This window comes from Chiloscyllium punctatum, chromosome 9, assembly GCF_047496795.1.
Source record: "Chiloscyllium punctatum isolate Juve2018m chromosome 9, sChiPun1.3, whole genome shotgun sequence".
NCBI lineage: Eukaryota > Metazoa > Chordata > Chondrichthyes > Orectolobiformes > Hemiscylliidae > Chiloscyllium > Chiloscyllium punctatum.
Window position 1 is genome coordinate 3,299,581 of NC_092747.1, and position 19,849 is coordinate 3,319,429.

Here is a 19,849-nt window from a genome sequence, read left to right on the forward strand (position 1 = left end):
CATTCTACAGAACTCCAGTGAACATAATCCAAACTGATTCAACTTCTCATATGTCAGTCCTACCAGCTGAGAAATCAGTCTGGTTAGTCTTCATTGCACTCCCTCTATTGCCTTCCTCAGATAAGGAGACTACAACTGCATCCAGAATTCCACCTGTGATCTCACCAAGGCCCTGTATAATTGCAGCGAGATGTCTGTGCTCCTGCACTCTAATCATCTCACTATAAAAGCCAATGTACCATATGTGTTCTTCACTGCCTGCTGCACCGCCAATGCTTACCTTTGGTGACTAATGTACAACGACAACCAGATCTCATTGTACATTCCTCTCTCAATTTATAGCCATTCCGATAATCTGTTTTCCTCTTCTTACCACAAAGTTGCTAACCTCCCTCATCTCCTCATCAATGCATCTGCTGTGTATTTTCCCACTTGGTTCGCGTGTCAAATTGTACTGAAGCATCCTCATCATAACTCCCCCCTCCTAGCTTTGTGTCATCTGCAAATTTTGAGACGTGACATTTCATTCCCTTATCCAAATTGGTAATATATTATTGTGAATATCGGTGGCACTGGTACAGATCCCTACAGTACCCCACTAGTCACTGCCTGCCATTGAAAGACGACGTGATCATTCCTACTTCACCTCAGCATTTACCCTGTCGAGTCCATTCTGAATCTTGTACGTTTCAATAAAATTAACACTCAATTCTTCTAAATTCCAGTGTATACACCCTGGAACCAATCTTGTGAATTTTATCTGCACCCTCCCTCATGACTTCATATCTTCCCTAAAGAGTGGTGCCCAGAACAGTGAGCAGTACTCCAGGTGAAGTCAAACCTGTGTTGAAAAGGATTCTTCATCATTTCCTTGCTTTTGTACTCTGTTTGTATTTATAAAGCTCAGCTATATTTTACCATTTGATCACTCTGTCCTGACACCGCCAAGTCCTTCTGCTCTTTCAGTCTCACAGTTGTTTTTCCCTCTCAAAGCATTTCACTTCAACTTCTCTATATTAAATGTAATCCGCTGCTTATTGACACAGCTCACCAGCTGCCTGTGCCTACGGCTCACCAGCTGCCTGTGCCTACGGCTCACCAGCTGCCTGTGCCTACGGCTCACCAGCTGCCTTTCAAAGTCAGCAAAGTAAAGGCCTCTTGACACCATTCCTGGGTTAGGAACAGCACGGAGTCAAACATGGAGTCAAGCTTGCTTTCCCTTTAAACTGAAAGTAATGTTCCCTCAACACTGTCCCCATCAAACCCTCCTGGGATAGGGATAACAGCGGTTAAAATACATCAGTTTGTTTTTCTACTCGCTTGTACTAGAAGCAAAGTCCCCTTAATACCATTCCCAAAGCAGGGGCAGCAAGAGGTTAAAATACAAAATCAAGCTCCCTCAACTCTTTTTCAGGAAGTCTGAAATACTAATTGTGGAGCAACCCCTGCTGAGGAACTAGATTGAAATCAAACAAATTAAGTTGAATGGAAATGGCAGAGCAAAACAGAAATTAACTTAAATTAAAATGATGTAATCTGGGCCGATGATGCAGCCCAGCTGCTGCAGTGCCCAGTGGTCTCAAATGGCTTTGACTGTGCCAGTGAGCACCGCCTGCTCCCTCTCCAGGAACACCTGAGCGTAGACACTACCACTAAACAGGGCCAGACAGTCACAAACTGTGAGCCCCACTGGCCCACGGCCTGGATCTTTTGATGGCCATCTTGGCCAGGCCCAGGAGCGGAGCCACAAGAAGACCCAGAGAAGGTTCACTAGGGTGATCCCTGGGATGGGGAGGGATTGTCTTACGAGAAAAGGCTAAACAGGTTTGGACCCAACTCAGTGGAGTTTAGAAGGATGAGGTGATTTCATTGAAACATTAGAATTCTAAGGAGACTTAACAGGGTCAGTGCTGAGATGATGTCTCCCTCGTGGGAGAGTCTCGGGCCAGAGGGCACAGTCTCAGAATAAAGGGGCAGCAATTTCGGACTGAGGTGGGGAGGAATTTCTCCTGATGGTTGGGAATCTTTGGAACACCTCACCACAGAAAGCTGTGGGGAAGAATCCTTGTGTTTAAGGCTGAAATATGTTCTTGACCAGTTGGAGAATCAAGGGTGATAGGGATAAGGGCAGGAAAGTGGACATGAGTGACGGATCAGCCAGGATCGTTTTGAATGGTGGAGCAGTCTCGAGGGATCGAATGGTTTAGTCCTGTTCCTATTTCTTATGGTCTAGCTCCCTCAGAACCAGGACTGATATCCCAAGAATCTAAGACCCTACCTCTTGTTGGGCTGCTGGGACAGATACAGCAGGCTAAATGATCTCCTCATGTGCCATAACCATTCTGTAAAGTGCATTCGGCAAGTCTAGATTGATGAAAAGCTTTGTGGACGTGCAAGTTCTTTCTGAACTCTAACCTGACCCTCTGCTCACCACAGAGTTTATTCGGAACTGCCCCGGTCTCACAGTCAGGAGGGATTTTTGGAACCAACACCAACACCAGCACCGGGAATGCGTTTGGCGCAGGGGGTGGTCTCTTTGGCAATACCAATGCTGCTTTCACCAACGTCAACAATGTAAGTCCCAAGTGCCAGAATGTTGTGGGCCACAGACCTTTTGTGATGTTTGGCAGCTGAGTTTGACTCATGGCTGTCCAAGAGGAAGTAGTGATGGGTTCAGTCTCCCTTGAGTCTCACAGGGATCATTAAAATTCACAAACATTAAAGTCAAAAGACCATAAAGTATCGAACTGAAAAGCAACAATGTTATGTTAAATTATATGAAGCATTGGCTAAGCATACTTGGAATACCAGACAATGTTTGTATCTTAATAAAGAGTCACTGATGAAGGTGAATTCAGGATTCATATGGATAATATCAGAACTGAGGTTAAACTATTAAATAATTGAACAGGTTGTGGTTCCTTTATTGTTATTTTAGAAACAGATGTTGATTTTAGGGAAGAAAACTGATATAGCTCTTTGAAATTATGTGAGGGCTTCAGTTGGATAGATGTAGAGATATTTCCAATTGTCATGGAGACCTGAACCCAGGGCCATCAATGTAAGGTGTTTGCAATAAATCCAATAGGGAGTATGAGAGAAACATCATCAGTGTGATGGGAATGCAGCACCATCACTAGAGGGAGTGGTTAAGTTAGATAAATGTGGGGCAGGGCTCTGAGGGTTGGATCAACACTGATATACCGGTTGGGCACGGGTTGGAGGATTGTGAAGTGGCATCAATCCCATCTGCAGGAATGGAGAGGTGCGAGTGTTGCTGTCTCTGGAACCTAGGGGTTCATGTGTGGTGGAGCTGAAATTAATGTGCATTTCCCGCGTTAAAATGGAGTGGTGTTCCACGGCTGGGAGAAGAACTGACCATATTTTCCCACACTCTTATCTTCCACAGACCCTGTTTGCTAACAAACCTGCTGGATTTGGAACTGCTACAACGAGTGCTTCTGCCTTCGGCACAGCTGGTGCTGGCCTGTTTGGTAACAAGCCAAACTTGACTATTGGAGCCAATGCCAATACTTCCAACTTTGGTATGTGAGAATGTTGCCACTCCCTCCCTAATGGCATCATGGGTATCCCAACACCACAAGAGCTGGAGCAGCTCACTTCCATCATCTTAAAGGCTTTCCAGGATGAGGAAAAGCAGGAATACAAAAATGTAGCATGAGTAGGCCATTTTGTCCTTTTGAGTTCTCTGCCAGTTTGTAAGGTCACTGCTCATTTGATATGAACTCCATTCCCCTTTTCTGCCTGAACCCCACAACTACTAGATCCTTGATCATAAACCTGTCTAAGTCTGTTCCCTCTGCTGATTATCACGTTAATTGGCTCAAGTTGAGGCAGCCTATCTGTTTCCAACACAGATGGTTTCTAGTGAAGCAGCCTGCAATCTCCACTTCCAGGGAGAGTGGTCGAGGTGGCAGTGTTCAGGCTTGGACAAATAATTTCACAACTAAAAATGGTGACGTAACAAAACTCCAAGATGATCGACACCAAATTTGGGGAAGTGCAAAGTTCTTGGGAGATTTGTGGGAGAGGAGGAGGTTATGGAGATAGGGAAGAGGAAAGCTGTGGATGGATTTGTAAATCAGGTTTGCTTTGTCTCCTTGAGTGAACTGACATAGGTTGGTGATCGCTGGTGATTTTGGAGAGGAAGGAGGAGTGAGGTGGTGATAGATTCGAATGAGAGAGAAGAATTCCTGGAGAGAGAACAGTTTAATGGGGGCCAGGTGGGAAGTTGGAATCAGTTTGAGGGTGCAGGAGGAGGGTCTTTTGTGTTCTGAGCCCATCTTATCCAAAAGACTTGAAGCAAGACAGGTGAGAGAGATTTAAGGTTAAGATGGGGGAACCTTGGAAGAGAGACAAACAGAATTTGCCAGTGAAACTGGCAGATTTGAAAAGTCGGTGGACTCGATGTTAATTCGACTTTCTCCCCACTGCCAGACCTGCTGAGTTTTTGTTTCAAATCTCCAGCATCCACATTTTTGTTTGTTTATAGAACTTTGGGTGTGGTTTAGTCCAGTGGACATAAGGAAAGCAGAGAAATGGCAGGAGCAGCTGATTGAATTGGAAAAAAAATCCTTTCACGGGAGATGGCTGTCGTTGGCTAGGCAGCATTCATTGTCCATCGCTAATTGCCTTGAACTGAGCGGCTTACTCCGTTATTTCAGGGGCCGCTGTCAACCCCATTGCTGTGGGTCTGAAGTCCCCTGTCGGCCAGCAGAGCTAAAGATGGCAGATTTCTTTCCCTAAGGCCTGCCAATAAGCCAGATCAGTTTTATGACGAAATAAAAACCAAAAGAACTGAGGATGTTGTAAAAACAGAATTTTCCAGAAAAGCTCAGCAGGTCTGGCAGCATCTATGGAGAGAAATTGAGCTAATGTATCGGGTTCTGTGACCCTGCCTCAGAACCGGAGAAGGGTCACAGGACCTGAAACATTAACTCTGATTTCTCTCCATTAATGCTGCCGGACCTGCTGAGCTTTTCCAGCAACTTGTATTCTTAAGTTTTATGACAACTGATTTGTTTCACAGGATGCATTATTAGGATTAACTATTTTACTTTCAGATATTGTTGTGGTTCTGTTCGCCGAGCTGGGAATTTGTGTTGCAGACGTTTTGTCCCCTGTCTAGGTGACATCCTCAGTGCTTGGGAGCCTCCTGTGAAGCGCTTCTGTGATCTTTCCTCCAGCATTTATAGTGATTTGTATCTGCTGCTTCCGGTTGTCAGATCCAGCTGTCCGCTGCAGTGGCCGGTATATTGGACAAACAGGAAGACAGCTAACGACCCGTATCCATGAACACCAACTAGCCACGAAACGACACGACCAGCTATCCTTTGTAGCCACACACGCGGATGACAAGCAACATGAGTTCGACTGGGACAACACTACTATTATAGGACAAGCCAAACAGAGAACAGCCAGGGAATTCCTAGAGGCATAGCACTCATCCACAGATTCAATCAATAAGCACATCGACCTGGACCCAATATACCGGCCACTGCAGCGGACAGCTGGAACTGACAACCGGAAGCGGCAGATACAAACCACTACAAATGCTGGAGGAAACATCACAGAAGTGCTTCACAGGAGGCTCCCAAGTACTGAGGATGTCACCTAGACAGGGGACGAAATGGCTGCAACACAAATTCCCAGCTCGGCGAACAGAACCACAACATCGAGCACCCAAGCTACAAATCTTCTCACAAACTTTGAACTTTCAGATATGTTACTTGAATTTAAATTCCACTTGGTGATAGTTTTTCAAGGAAAGCCACAGGGGTCATAGAGATATACAGCACGGAAACAGACCCCTCGGTCCAACCCGTCCATGACGAACAGATATCCCAACCCAATCTAGTCCCACCTGCCAGCACCCAGCCCATATCCCTCCAAACCCTTCCTATTCATATACCCATCCAAATGCCTTTTAAATGTTGCAATTGTACCAGCCTCCACCACTTCCTCTGGCAGCTCATTCCATACACGTACCACCCTCTGTGTGAAAAAGTTGCCCCTTAGGTCTCTTTTATATCTTTCCCCTCTCACCCTAAACCTGTGTCCTCTAGTTCTGGACTCCCTGACCCCAGGGAAAAGACTTTGCCTATTAACCCTATCCATGCCCCTCATAATTTTGTAAACCTCTACAAGGTCACCCCTCAGCCTTCGCACTCCAGGGAAAACAGCTCCAGCCTGTTCAGCCTCTCCCTGTTGCTCAAATCCTCCAACCCTGGCAACATCCTTGTAAATATTTTCTGAACCCTTTCAAGTTTCACAACATCCTTCCAATAGGAAGGAGACCAGAATTGCATGCAATATTCCAACAGTGGCCTAACCAATGTCCTGTACAGCCGCAACATGACCTCCCAACTCCTGTACTCAATACTCTGACCAATAAAGGAAAGCATATCAAATGCCGCCTTCACTATCCTATCTACCTGCAACTCCACTTTCAAGGAGCTATAAACCTGCACTCCAAGGTCTCTTTGTTCAGCATCACTCCCTCGGACCTTACCATTAAGTGTATAAGTCCTGCTAAGATTTGCTTTCCCAAAATGCAGCACCTCTCATTTATCTGAATTAAACTCCATCTGCCACTTTTCTGCCCGTTGGCCCATCTGGTCCAGATCCTGTTGTAATCTGAGGTAACCCTCTTTGCTGTCCATTACACCTCCAATTATGGTGTCATCTGCAAACTTACTAACTGTACCTCGTTGGAATTACTTGGGAGTGGAAAGGGCCTGTGGTTACAGATGCGGATTGTTCGGATTTTAATATTGCTGTGGCTGAGGATGAGAAAGGAAAGCATCCAGACTCTGCACTTGGGTGGACTCTTACTGGAAGCCATAAATGGTGAAAAGGTTGGAGGAAAACATGCCAAAGGGTTAAGTTTTGTTTTGGTGATGTAGAGTTACACTGCCCCTGAGATGCACTTGGTGGTCAAGTGGTGTAAGGTAAATCCAGGCAGGGAGAACTCCTTTTCGGGGAATGTCACTGCTAAGGCCATGATGCTGATAGTCTCCCACAGTTGATTTGTCTCTGGGTGTGTGGTTAATCAGTTCTTTGACCTAATGGGAGATGGTAGTGAGAGCTGATCCAGTTCCTCGGTGGTTTGGTTAGAGAATGCAGTGAGAAGCACAAATGAAAGTTGTGTGTTTTTCTTAACACCTGGGTCTGAACACCCTTCACCTTTCTGATGGCGGCGACACAACCCATAAGGTGCCTCAATATGTGACCTTATGGCTGTCACAGCATAATTGTTGCACCATAATGGTCATGCCCCTATCTTTGGGCCAAACATTCCAGGCATGGATTGTAACCTGCATGAAGAGCTTGGTCAAAAGTATCTGTAATGTGTCTTGCACCATTCCTGTTCCCCTATCACCCATGCTGTGGATCCACACTGACTTCCATTTAACTATATCATGATTTAAAAATGGTCAGCCTAGTTTTAAACCCCTCCACGGCCTTGTTACTTCCTATATCTGTATCCCCCTCTAGTTCTATTGGTCAACCACCATTGGCAGCCGAGGTCCCAAGTTTGGCTCTGTTTCCCCTTATGACCACTTGGCAAACTACGTTTGTTCCAGCCCCAGGACTTCTGGGTCCATCATGAAAGTTAAAGATTTAATTAGTCCTGAGAGATAGCATTCATTAGTTCAGTCTTCCACTGGTTCCAGGCAACAGTTTACAATAACCTATGGGAGAATACCTAGCTATCTTTCAGGCTTTGGTTACTTCTCTACAGAGAGAGAGAATCTTTCTGCATTCCTCTGTTACCCTACCAGGTTATCTACCCCAAAACCATTATTTTGTGGAGCATTCAGGCATCCTGCCTGTTTGGGTCACAGTAATGCTCACTGTAGAGCCTGGGGAGTCAGTTGCATACTTTATATCTTTGATCCCATCAGTATGTGTTTGTGCTGTTACAAGCATTCTTATTGTTATGATACTGAGAATGCAGTCATGTGCCTTGGTGCCATGGGGTTTGTAGGTTCAGGGTGATGGCACATCAGAATCTGATGCAGCGAGTTAATAGAAAGCTAAATCATTGGCTGCTCTCGATCTGCTTCTTTAGGATTTGGCGCAACTGCAGCAACCGGTGGTCTGTTTGGGAATAAACCTGCAACTGGAGCACTCGGAACAACGCTAGGAGGTGGATTTGGATCAGGTGAGCTGTTCCACCTCATTGGGGAGTGGAAATATACAGGATTAAGGACGTGGAGGCAGATGTCTGGAATTCACCCCAAACAGAGGAAATGGTTGGGCAGTGCAGTGCAGTCAGCCTCGGGGTTAGCAGCTCTGAGCTGACCATTACTGATCCAATTACCAACAGAAAAGGGTGAAAGATCTGCACTGTTGCCCCACATCCACTGAGAATTGCAACTCCTGATTGGCAATGCCTTTGTTTTCTCTTCCTAGCTCTGGGTGCTGGGCAGACCTCCTTGTTTGGAAGCACTCAGCCCAAGTTGGGCACCACTCTTGGAGCGGGAACATTTGGAACAGGAGCCTTCAATGCACCCAATGCTGGAGTGGGATTTGGAACACCTCAGGCCCCTGTCTGTAAGTAACCATCAGAGCAGGCATGTGTGACCCTCTCTGTCTCTGTCTCCTCACCTGAAACTCTTACTGTCCCTATCCAAACTCTCTCACTCTCCCTCTGCTCACTGACCAGTGTTGGCTTGTTAAGCAGCCCCTTGCTTCATGTAAAAGCAAATGTGACTATTTCAAATTCTTCCATGTCGTTGTCCCTCCCTATTGCTACTGGACTGCAGTCTCTCAGCTCCCAGCTCTCTAGTCTCTAACACCCTGATTGTAATCACTGTTGGTGAATGTGTGTCCAGCTGCCTGGGCTCTAAGCTTCCTTTAGGCCCATCTTTAAATTTATCTCTTTTGCCTAGCATTCAGTCATTTTTTTTGTTATTGATGAGTGAGTTAACTGTGGACCTGTTAAGTGTAAATCTGCCTGAATTGCTTTCAAGATGGTGACTTTATCCATTGATGTGGCGTTAAAGTGGTCTCCAATCTGAATCTAAAAGGGAGATTGAGCTGTGGTTCAGTGAGGTATGACCTTCCTGCTGTATGACTCAGTCGTCCTGACTGGGAAACCCTATATGAGAATGTCCATTTTCAGGAGTGAGTGGGGTAGTGCAGTTCATCTTGAGCACAGTGCCAGTATCCCCTGTCACCCCATCCTTTATTGCTGGAGAGTGGGCATTGTTAAATAAGTCAGTTAATGTTCCCTGTGACTGGGCAGCAGTGCGTACTTTGGGAGAGAAGGTTGCTCTTTGGTCCGTCATGCCAGCGTCACATTCCTTTCCAAGTGGAGGTCAGTGATTTGAGGGCCATTTCTTTGGTAATGGTCGGACAGAGCTCAAATCCCACCTCTATGTTCAGTGGAAAGAGATTATGAACAGGATGAGGCCATTCAACAGGCTCCTCCATATGATTCACTCGGGCTACCTAATAGTGACATTAACTTTCTTCCTGTCCTTGTAACCCTTGACTCACTTATCAATCAAAACTCTGTCTAACTCTTGAATGCATTCGATGATCCAGACTCTACTGGTGCCTCTGGACAAGAATGCCGAAGACCATGACCCTCTGAGAGGAAGGTCCATCTTCTCTCTGTGTTAAATGGGGTAACCCCTTATTTTGAACCTTTCCCCTAGTTCTAAATTCCTTCTCCACATCTACCTGTCACAGCCCCCTCAGGATCTTGTGTTTCACCAAGATTACCCCTCGTTTTTGTAATCATTGTAAGACATACGCAGACGTAGGCCATTCAGCCTGTCGAGTCTGCTCTACCATTTGATGAGAATGTACTCATTTCTGGCCAGTTGGATCAGCCTTTCCTCAAAGGACACGCCCTGTCCAAAATAATCTCGTAAACCAAATGTAAGTATAATTTCCTCTAAGTAATGTGACCAGGGTGGCTCTCATGCTTTGGGTGTGGTCTATACAAATGGAAAGAAATGTTTTATGAACATCCACATTGGAATGTTGGTCTTTACGGCCTTTATCTTTGGTAGGACTTGGTTAACCTGTAGTTTGACTACTTGGGACTCGTGGGGACAGAGTTCCCTCTGAGCTGTAACATGTTGCAGACTCTGTCCAATCAGACCCTGTTAATTTTCCTCCTGTCAGTGATAGCTTCCATTTTTCCACACAGTACATCTGCCCAGTTATTGCCCCCTCACTTTACCCATAGTTATCCCATGTCAGGCTGTTTGTATCCTCCTTACAGCTTTTCTTTTATGTATCAACAACAAATTTGGCTATACTCCATTCATTCCTTTCATCCAAGTCAAACATATTGATCATGAATGGTTGAGGTCCCAGCAGTACTCCCTATTACATTACTTAGTTTAATATCCAGAAAATACCCCATTTATCCCACCTTTACCCATTCCTACTGACTAGACAATCCTCTCTTTATGCTTCAATATCAACCCAAAGACCTTCAGCTGGTATCTTGTGAAACAGCCTTTTATAAGGATGTTGAGGGAAAGCCTTTTGAAAATCCAAATGTATTCAGTTTATTAATTGGGAATAGTCTCACCTACATCCCAAGGAGGAATAAAATAACAGTATTCTCTGCTTGTTTACCTGTCCAAATCTCTGTTACAGGCCTGACTGACCCGAATGCCTCAGCCACGCAGCAGGCTGTTTTACAGCAGCAGCTCAATGCTCTGGCCTACACCCCTTTCGGAGATTCTCCACTCTTCAGAAATCCCATGGTTGATCCAAAGAAGAAAGAGGAGGTATGGTCCTAGTCTGCTGTTGCTCACGCGTGTGTCCATGATCCAGGCCTTTGATCCTTAATCTGGATCAATTCATAGTGTTTCACTGAGATACTGGGCAAGTCCCCAGCCATTCAGTGCAGTTATAGTTGTGCTAGGGGATTGCATTGATGTCTCAGTACTGTGTAACATTGATGTAGCCTCAATACATTGCTTTTGTTCAAAAAAGGCTGCTTCTCAAAATTGTGTAGAATTGGTTTGCCCTTTCAGTTTCTTTGTACATTTTTATTATCAAGAATGCTTGCCTATCTTCATCAACCGAGGTACCGAAGTTAGGATACAAAAATGATTCTATTTCCCGTTCAAAGCATGATACTTATTAGGCTTTTTATAATTCATTTCTAAATGTTGATTGTTCCATTGAGAAATACAGCATTCATTTTGCTCATGGAACACTGCAGAAATGCTTTGAACTTGGTAGATCTTTTAGTTTTTAAAATGAGAGGAAAAAAAATGTGTATGAAGTCTTGGAAATGTGCATTTGACGTGAGAACGCCTCAGGCGACTGACTGTGTGGAGTTTGCACGTTCTCCCCGTGTCTGCGTGGGTTTCCTCCGGGTGCTCCGGTTTCCTCCCACAGTCCAAAGATGTGCCAGTCAGGTGAATTGGCCATGGGAAATTGCCCATAGTGTTAGGTAAGGGGTAAATGTAGATGTAGGGGTATGGGTGGGTTGCGCTTCGGCGGGGCTGTGTGGACTTGTTGGGCCGAAGGGCCTGTTTCCACACTGTAAGTAATCTAATCTAATCTAATCTAAAAAAACGAGCCACTGTGGTCCAGGTCAGTTACAGTTTGTTGTAAAAATGTTTTGATTCAGTGGAGAGGCTCTTTGGGCCTTCTAAAAGTGAGTGAAGATTAAACCACATTACTGTGGGTCATTGGATTAGAAAGGCAGTGTATTTTTATTTCTCTTGTGTTTTTAATTGTGGACTGAAATGAGAAAAGATCTGTTTTCGAACTGGTTGGTTTCTGGGTGAGTTGGAGCCAAGGAGGACTGTGTGCAAATAGACATTCAGCCAGCAACGAGTAGCTGATTGGTCTGTGGACTTAGTGATTAGTTATTTCTATCAAAGGTCTTGTGCTTATCAACCACTGTGACAGCAGGTAGCTGAAGAGGCTGAGGCTGTGAACAAGGTACACAAGCCTCAAAAGTCTAGATTATAGTAGTGCTGAAAAGCACAGCAGGTCAGGCAGCATCCAAAACACCACCAGCTCGAGGTTCTCTGCTACAAAATGCACTTTAAGCCAGAAGAAACCAATTTAACCAGTCAGCTCTGACTTAATAAATCAGAGACTGTTTACATTGCACTATGCCCCCAGGAGAAAGCATTTTGAAAAGGAAGATGGAGAAGCAATGTTCTGATCAGCACAAGAAACAGTTCAGCAGATCCTTTGAACAAGGTCAACTGAACTCCTTTCCAGATCTTCCCCCTGCCCTCAACACCTGTATTTTTTTTCCTTACCTGTGTGTGTGTCTGAGAGAAAGTGAGGACTGCAGACGCTGGAGATTAGAGCTGAAAATGTGTTGCTGGAAAAGCGCAGCAGGTCAGGCAGCATCCAAGGAGCAGGAGAATCGATGTTTTGGGCATGAGCCCTTCTTCAGGAAATCCGTGTATGTGGGTGTCTGTCTGAATCAAGTTTATAAGGATTTTAGAATTTGAAATGGTTTCGTTGTTTCTGTAGTTTGAGCATGTTTATTGGTAATAATCTGCTTCAGTACAAAAACAGTCTGAAAATTGGGTAAATTGAGAAATTCTGCATTTTCAAAAAAAATTAAACTTTTGCAACAGAGAGCAGGGCTTGATTTCTAGCGCCCCATCCCTGTGAAGCATAACAATTCAGCATTACCGTACGGAGAACAGTAAAGGCTGAGATTGATTTCTTATGAAGAAATCAGTGGATGTGTAATCATGACAACTAAAAGATGCTGAGGTACTGCTCTGGCCTGAGCAAACTGAAAGGTAGAAGAAGCCAGAGGGGCCAAATGGAAACCACCTGGTCCGGTGTTTTAAAATGAATTGCTTTCCTTTTTGCAGCGATTGAAACCCACAAATCCAGCAGCCCAGAAGGCACTGACTACCCCCACCCACTATAAGCTGACTCCCCGCCCTGCCACCAGAGTACGGCCAAAAGCCCTGCAGGCCACTGGCTCCTCCAAGTCCCAGCTCTTTGATGGACTGGATGATGATGAACCTACATCTCTATCGAATGGCACCTTCCTGCCCAGGTAAACGCTTTTAACCCTTGTGACATCTCGTGCTCTCTCTTGCGCTCTCTTCCCTTGCCTGCCCCCTCCACCGCCGCTATTGATCTCTTAACTTTTCATAACACATCTTATCACTTAGCAGAATGTGTCTTTTCTTTAGCAATACTAAAGTGTTTTGACTTCCCCTTGCCCAGGGCATCTGGTAATTATACAAATTTAAGGGGAAAGCCAGCGTTTTATACTCCACAACATTACTTGACAAGTGGACTGTAGTAGAGGCATTACAATGGAGAATGCATCCATTAACGCTGATTTAACCCTGAACTGCCAAGCTTTGTTTAAATTTTAAACCAAGTGATTGACTCTGCTTGGTCAGGACATTGCTCTGAGAAATGAACTAACGAATGGTTATCATCAGGCAGTATAAAAGTCTTATTTAATCACTAAAATGGTCAAGGTGTTTATTACTGTTAATTTAAATAAGAGACTTCTATCAAGTTTCTTCAGTAACCTTGTTTACTAGAAGTAAATATTTACTTTAAACATGTGGCTAAACTGGCTACCAGCTAAAGCGCTAATCAGGATTAAACCATATCCCTCTAACGTACAGGATGAGACTGAGCAATTGTTTGGAAAATAGAGAAAACCCTGTTGATTAGAATTCCAAGCTAAGAAGGTGAAATGAGGTGACTTTGTCAATTCCTTTAGTTTCTTGTCAATGGGATCGCATTGCTGTCTGTCACAGATCAACAAAAGACCCTTGGTTTGGGTAACATGTCAGTTACCCAAAATGACTTAACAATCAAGTCAGTAGTTCAATATTCAGTTTGAGATCAGAATTACTGATTTCTAGAACTTTCTATGATTCTCAGGAAATATTTCTTTGGGGGGTTTTAAATGTACATTGTTACTCAGAGCAATGCTTCAAAAACAGAAGTTAATGGGAAAGCAGATGTGGCAGCATCTGTGAAGAGAAATCGGAGTTAATGTTTCAGGTTTGAGGAAGGGTCACTCAACCCAAAACAATAACTCTGCTTTCTCTTCAGAGCAATGCTGGAACTAATGAGCTTATCCAGTAACTTCTGTTTTTTGTTTCTGATTTATAGTATCTGCAGTTCTTTTAGTTTTCAGTAAGCACTGCTTTCTTGCAAGCCTGTTATAACTGAATAACTTAACAAGGTTTAAGATTTGTAGCTCAAGTTGAGGTTTTGGATGTACGTTTGCCCGCTGAGCTGCAAGTTTCATTTCCTGATGTTTTGTTACTCTACTAGGTAACATCTTCAGTGGGCCTCAGGTGAAGCAATGCTGAAAATTCCTGCTTTGTGTTTGGGTTTCTATCAACAAACACATCGAGTTAGACCCAATTTACTACCACCTGAGAAAAGGAACAGGAAGTGACTTTACCACAGGAAATAACATCACCACAGGAAATGACATCACCAACCCAAAGAAACCCATACATATAAATAGAAAGCAGGAATTTTCAGCATTGTTTCACGTGAGGCCCACTGAAGATGTTACCGAGCAGGGTAACGAAACGTCTGGAAATGTACCTTCCAGTTCAGTGAGAAAACCTACATCCAAAACTGAACAACACTCCAGTCTGTGGCAAAATAAACCAAAAGTCCAGAGGGTGTTGCTAGGCTGTCTTCATCACTAGGCCCTTTCTGAAACAGTCTGTTTGTCTGGCAATTAAGATTATAAAACAATTTTTTGAACATTTTCTTCGAGTGCAGACAGCAGACTTATTCCATAAAGTCTTATTGTAAATCGTTTACAATCCTGGCATAGTGCTAATTTTCAGTTTTTGTAATCCAAAGTATATTTATGTTCCCAAAAGTATTTAAGGTATTTTCTTCTTATGAAAGTTTAAATGCTTCCAAAAACCAGCCAAGTTAACAAAGGTGGTGCCCACAGTTGAATATTGGCATGTTTGAGGTGGGCCCATGGAATTCAGGAAGAGAAAGCTATCAATATAGACTTGGTGGGAAGATACTGAAGGATGTGCAAGAAATGGGGTTTACCTAAAGAGGTGTAATTGGGTGAAGTTTTTTAAAAGAAAGCCAAGAACCTTGTCAGTTTTATAAATGAAGATATGAGAACATTAACAAATGGTAATATATGAAAAACCAGATAGACCAGTGTGCAGTTTTTGACCACCCTGGTGTAGATTGTACACTAAAATTGCAAAGTGCGAATAACTGAGGTTTGTCATGATAATTTGAAGGGAATTTCCAGTTCTAGGTAGAGCGCGTTGAGCTACTGGCACGATTGCCTCTGGAGCAGTAAAGGCTGAACAAAGTTTAAAACTGCAGGAGTTTGAAGGATTTTTCTGTATTTGGTTAGTGGGTAATCAGGTTGATCTATTTTAAATCCTTGCAAAATATGGGGATATATCTTGGCAGAATGTTTTGTGTGGAATGTATGAAGTAGAGGTCTCAAATATCAAGCAAGTTTGAATAAATAATCATTGGAAGGTGGAGATTTCCGGACAGAGTCCAGGGCAGAGGGATGAATTGGGATTGGTGCAGGGCTATGGGGGAACACGTTGGGGCAATGGGATTAGTTTTGGAATAATTGAGACGAGATTTTAGTTGCATTTAAATTAGGGATTTGAACGGTTGTCTCTGCATTATTAATAATTTATCTATATTACCATACCTACTTACTCTTTGAGCAAACTTTCCATTGTCAGGAAGAGCATCAAGAAGCTGGTACTGAAGAGCATGAATAACTCTACTCTGTGCTCGCCTGTACTCTGCAAGGAACCAAATGATTTGGCCTCACCATCAGACTATCCAGAGAATGGAGAGAAGTGAGTACAATAAGACATAGAAGCAGAAGTAGGCCATTCAGCCCATCCAGTCTGCTTTACTATTAATGAGGTCATGAAAAATCAGATAATCTCAACTCCACTTTTCTGCCTTTTCCCCATAACCCTCGATTCCCTTCCTGATTAAAAATCTCTGCATCAAGTCTTGTCCATGCTTAATGACCCAGCCTTGACAGCCCTCTGCAGTAAAGAATTCCACAGATACACTACCCTCTGAGACAAGGTTTCTGTTCTGAGATGATGCCCTCTGGCCCTAGTTGCCCCCTTGTGAGATGGTGTCTGTCTTTCTCTATCTACTCTGTCAAGCCCCTAAATATCTTGTATGTTTTTATAAGGTCACTTCTTCTAAATTCCGAGTACAGATTCAACCTTCTCAATCTCTTTGAGGATTGACTCTCTTCAGAAATCCCCTCCTCGAAAGGTAATGAATGCAGAGTTTTTAAATATTTTTAATAGATTCTTCATTACCAAAGGAATGAAAGATTATCAGGAGTATGCAAGAATGTAGGGTTGAGGTAAAGATCAGGTCTGCCATGATGATGTAGAATGGTAAAGCCGACTCAAAGGGCTGAGTGCCCTACTCTTCTTCTCTGTTCATGGGTTTGTAACCTCTCTTTGTAAGAGAGGTGCTTTTGTGCCAGGTATCCCTCTAGTGAATCTTCTCTGGACTGCTCCCAATGCCAGTGTATCTTCTCCTAGATCAGGAGACCGAAACTAGTCACCGCAATCTTGGTGTGATCTAACTCCCGTCTTTATAGTTGTAGCAAGATTTGTCTAGTTTTATCCTGTATTCCTTTTGAAATCAAGGCCAGTCTTCCATTTGGCTTCCCTCTCATCTGCTGCCCTTGGATATTAGTATTTTGTCATTTATCCAATAGGCCCTCAAACCATCTGTGATGCAGCTTCCTAGAGTCTGTCTTGGTTTAAAAGAGCACTGGCACTTCCATTCTTTCTGCTAGAGTACATGATCTCACATTTTCCCACTTTATATTTCGTCTGCCGATTATTGCCCCTGTCACTTAATCTGTCTCTATCCCTTTGAAGGCTCCATTTGACTTCCTCCTCACTTTTTGTTTATTTCATCTGCAGACGTGGCTACAATACACTTACATCCCTCATCCACGACCTGAATATATATAGTAAATAATTGTGACCCTAACACTGATCCCTGTGGTACTCCACGCGTTACAGGTTGCAATTTTGGAAATTCTTCCCTTATCTCGATTTTTGTCTTCCATTAGGTAAGCAGTCCTCTAACTGGACTAATAGAAAATCCTGGAGCACCAGTATTGTGGGTCTAGCTATAGCAAATGGATTGCAATGATTCAAGAAAGCAGCTCATCACCACCTTGAGCAGTTAGGGACAAGAACAAATTCTGACCCAGCCAACAACACGCACTTCCTATAAATAAGTAGCAAAAAATATACTCTAGATTTCTCCTCGTGGCTATCCTTCAAATTGATTTTCTCAATCTATGTGAAGGTTAAAATTGTCCAGGCTACTAACTGGTCCTGCAAAGTAGGTTTCAATTTATATTTGCCTAATGAGAAGGGCAGAATAGTGATTATGCTTTTCCAGATGTTTAGAAATACTTCACCAGTCAGTGCCACTTTGCTGCTCCCTCCCCATAAACCTGCAAATTTCCCATTTCTCAAGCATTTATTTCACTCCCTTTCTCAGTTGCTCTTGTGAATGTTTGTTTGTTTGTATCTTCCTTCCTTCCCCAGCCCTGCACCCTACCTTCCACCATCTCATCTTCTGATGCCTAGCTTGTACTTTGGGAATTGAACCTGACATGGAGAGCAAAATTCCCCATGTTAGCTTCACCATGGAATTACGTAGCCCAGAAGGAGGCTTTGTGACCCATCGTACCTGTGCTGGGTAATTGGAATAGAGACATCCAGTAAGTCGAGAAGTTTTGTTGGTGTTGATTTTTCAGTCTAAATCTCCAATTTCATTCAGAAAATAGTCTGGAGCCATTCCTGATTGCAAGAACCCTTTGGTGCTGCCTGCAATCTCCACCTTTGTCATAAATGAATGCTGCAATGATTTCCCGTCTTGGTTCCTCCTCACAGTGAACAAGAATGTCGGTTGGAGAGAGAGGATAATGACCAGCAGGAGGTGAATAAGTGCTACACCAACACCATAGTCAAACCGATCCCACAGACACCCGAGGGAGTAAACAGTAACAGACACCAGAACTCCGCTATGGACGATACCATCACTGAGATGAACTTGAGGAACAAGCTGCGAAATGGCATATTGGAAGGCAGCAGTGAAGATCCATGCTACATCGATGGGTCCCTGAGTGTGGAGAGGGAGTCTGAGATAGATGACAGTTTACCACCTCATCCAGCAGGTGAGCCCCACCGTAGGTTAGAGTTATCCATTATAGTTTTCTTACCTGGTGTTTACAGTTGGAACTGGGCATTCACTTGTGACAATTGTTTTTAAGCATGTAAGATTCTTAGGGAGTGTGGCAGTATAAATGTAGATGAGCCACTACGTCTGGAGGGAGCCTGAGATCAGAGGCGTGATCTCATGGTAAGGATTGCCTTGTTTAGAGAGATGAGGAAGCTATCTCAAGCTGCTCTTTGTTCTTATTTCTTCTAAGGGTAGTGAGTTTTCTATAGAAGAATCATAGAATCCCTACAGCATGGAAAGAGACCATTCAAGCCATTGAATGTACACCAACTATCAGAGCATTCCACCCAGACCCCCCTCCCCTGCCCAGAAAAAGGTGGTGTTGGGGTAGCTAGAGCAGTGGTTGTTCCTAAACTAGTATGACAGAGCCATGGTCTACTAATTGAAAGGTGGAATTTGAAATTCCAACATGGCAGTTTGTAAATGGAGTTCATATAATGAGAGAGATCTGGCGTTAAGTAATGGGGGTATTAGACCATTGCACTAAAAGAAATTGACTCATTAATTATGTTTTGGATGGAATCCTCTTGTTCTTGCTCGATCTGCCTGGTGTGCAGTATTGACTGATGTTTAACCTCGCTGTGAACTGGCTGCTAACTCCAGTCCATCTCCAACAAGTTACCTGGTGAAGGATTGTATTGGAATCGGAAAACAGGTACTGCTTCAATAAGGGGCTTTGTACTAGTTGCAGCAATCATCAAATTATTAACTCCTTAAGGGGCACTGTAACAAAACAAAGCAAAACAAAACTAAAAGGACATTTATCAAAATTAAACGACTGTTGGTTTGGGGCCTGCTGATGTGCTCCAGGCCTGGGACACCCACTGGATGTTTCAGAGCTCAAGCCCACCAGTAACCACTGCATGGGGCAGGGGGAGGCTTATAACAATATGACCAGGCCTGAGAGATGGCGGCTGTGAAGAAAGATCGGATTGGTTTGCTTTCCTTTCCTTAGTACGGAAGAAGCTGAGAGATGACTTGGTAAAATAATGAGGAGCTTGGATGGATGCCCAGCAAAGCTGAGTTAGTTCTGGCAGAGAGACCAGGAGCTAGGGGCACCAGTTTATGCTGGTCGATCGAAGGATTAAAGGTGACTTGAGAAAACCCTGGAAGCCATTGCTGAGTTTGGAGGTTGAAGCAGAAGCTTTCAGCTCGCTCACACCTGAAGGATTTTAACTTGCGTGGTATGGCCCATGTGCTGCAAGATGGGATGAGAATGGGTGGCTTGTTTACTCAGCTGGAGAAGAGACAGTGAGTGAAGTGAATGGGCCCTTTCTATGCTGCCTGGACGTGTTAATGATACAGCCTTAGGCAGGGCCAGCAGCAGCATAATGAGGAAGACCTCTAATGTACTGTCACTACCTGATGAAGGAGCAGTGCTCTGAAAGCTAGTGCTTCCAATTAAACCTGTTGGACTACAGCCTGGTGTTGTGTGATTTTTAACTTTGTCCACCCCAGTCCAACACCGACATCTCCAAATCATGACCATTCCTGATGAAGGGCTGATGCTTGAAATGTCGACTCTCCTGCTCCTTGGATGCGGCCTGACCGCTGTGCTTTGGCAGCA

The 19,849-nt window shown here is 43.9% G+C and overlaps 1 protein-coding gene across 1 annotated transcript in view; it reads left to right on the forward strand.

Moving 5' to 3' along the window:
* Positions 1-19,849, forward strand: part of nup98 (nucleoporin 98 and 96 precursor) — a 71,621-nt gene that overhangs the window by 25,301 nt on the left and 26,471 nt on the right. Inside the window, exons 9-16 of the mRNA XM_072576640.1 lie at positions 2,437-2,574; positions 3,410-3,545; positions 8,096-8,188; positions 8,440-8,580; positions 10,648-10,781; positions 12,855-13,045; positions 15,720-15,839; positions 17,934-18,217. Of these exons, the coding sequence (XP_072432741.1) occupies positions 2,437-2,574; positions 3,410-3,545; positions 8,096-8,188; positions 8,440-8,580; positions 10,648-10,781; positions 12,855-13,045; positions 15,720-15,839; positions 17,934-18,217 (1,237 nt within the window). The remainder of the gene's footprint in view (positions 1-2,436; positions 2,575-3,409; positions 3,546-8,095; positions 8,189-8,439; positions 8,581-10,647; positions 10,782-12,854; positions 13,046-15,719; positions 15,840-17,933; positions 18,218-19,849) is intronic.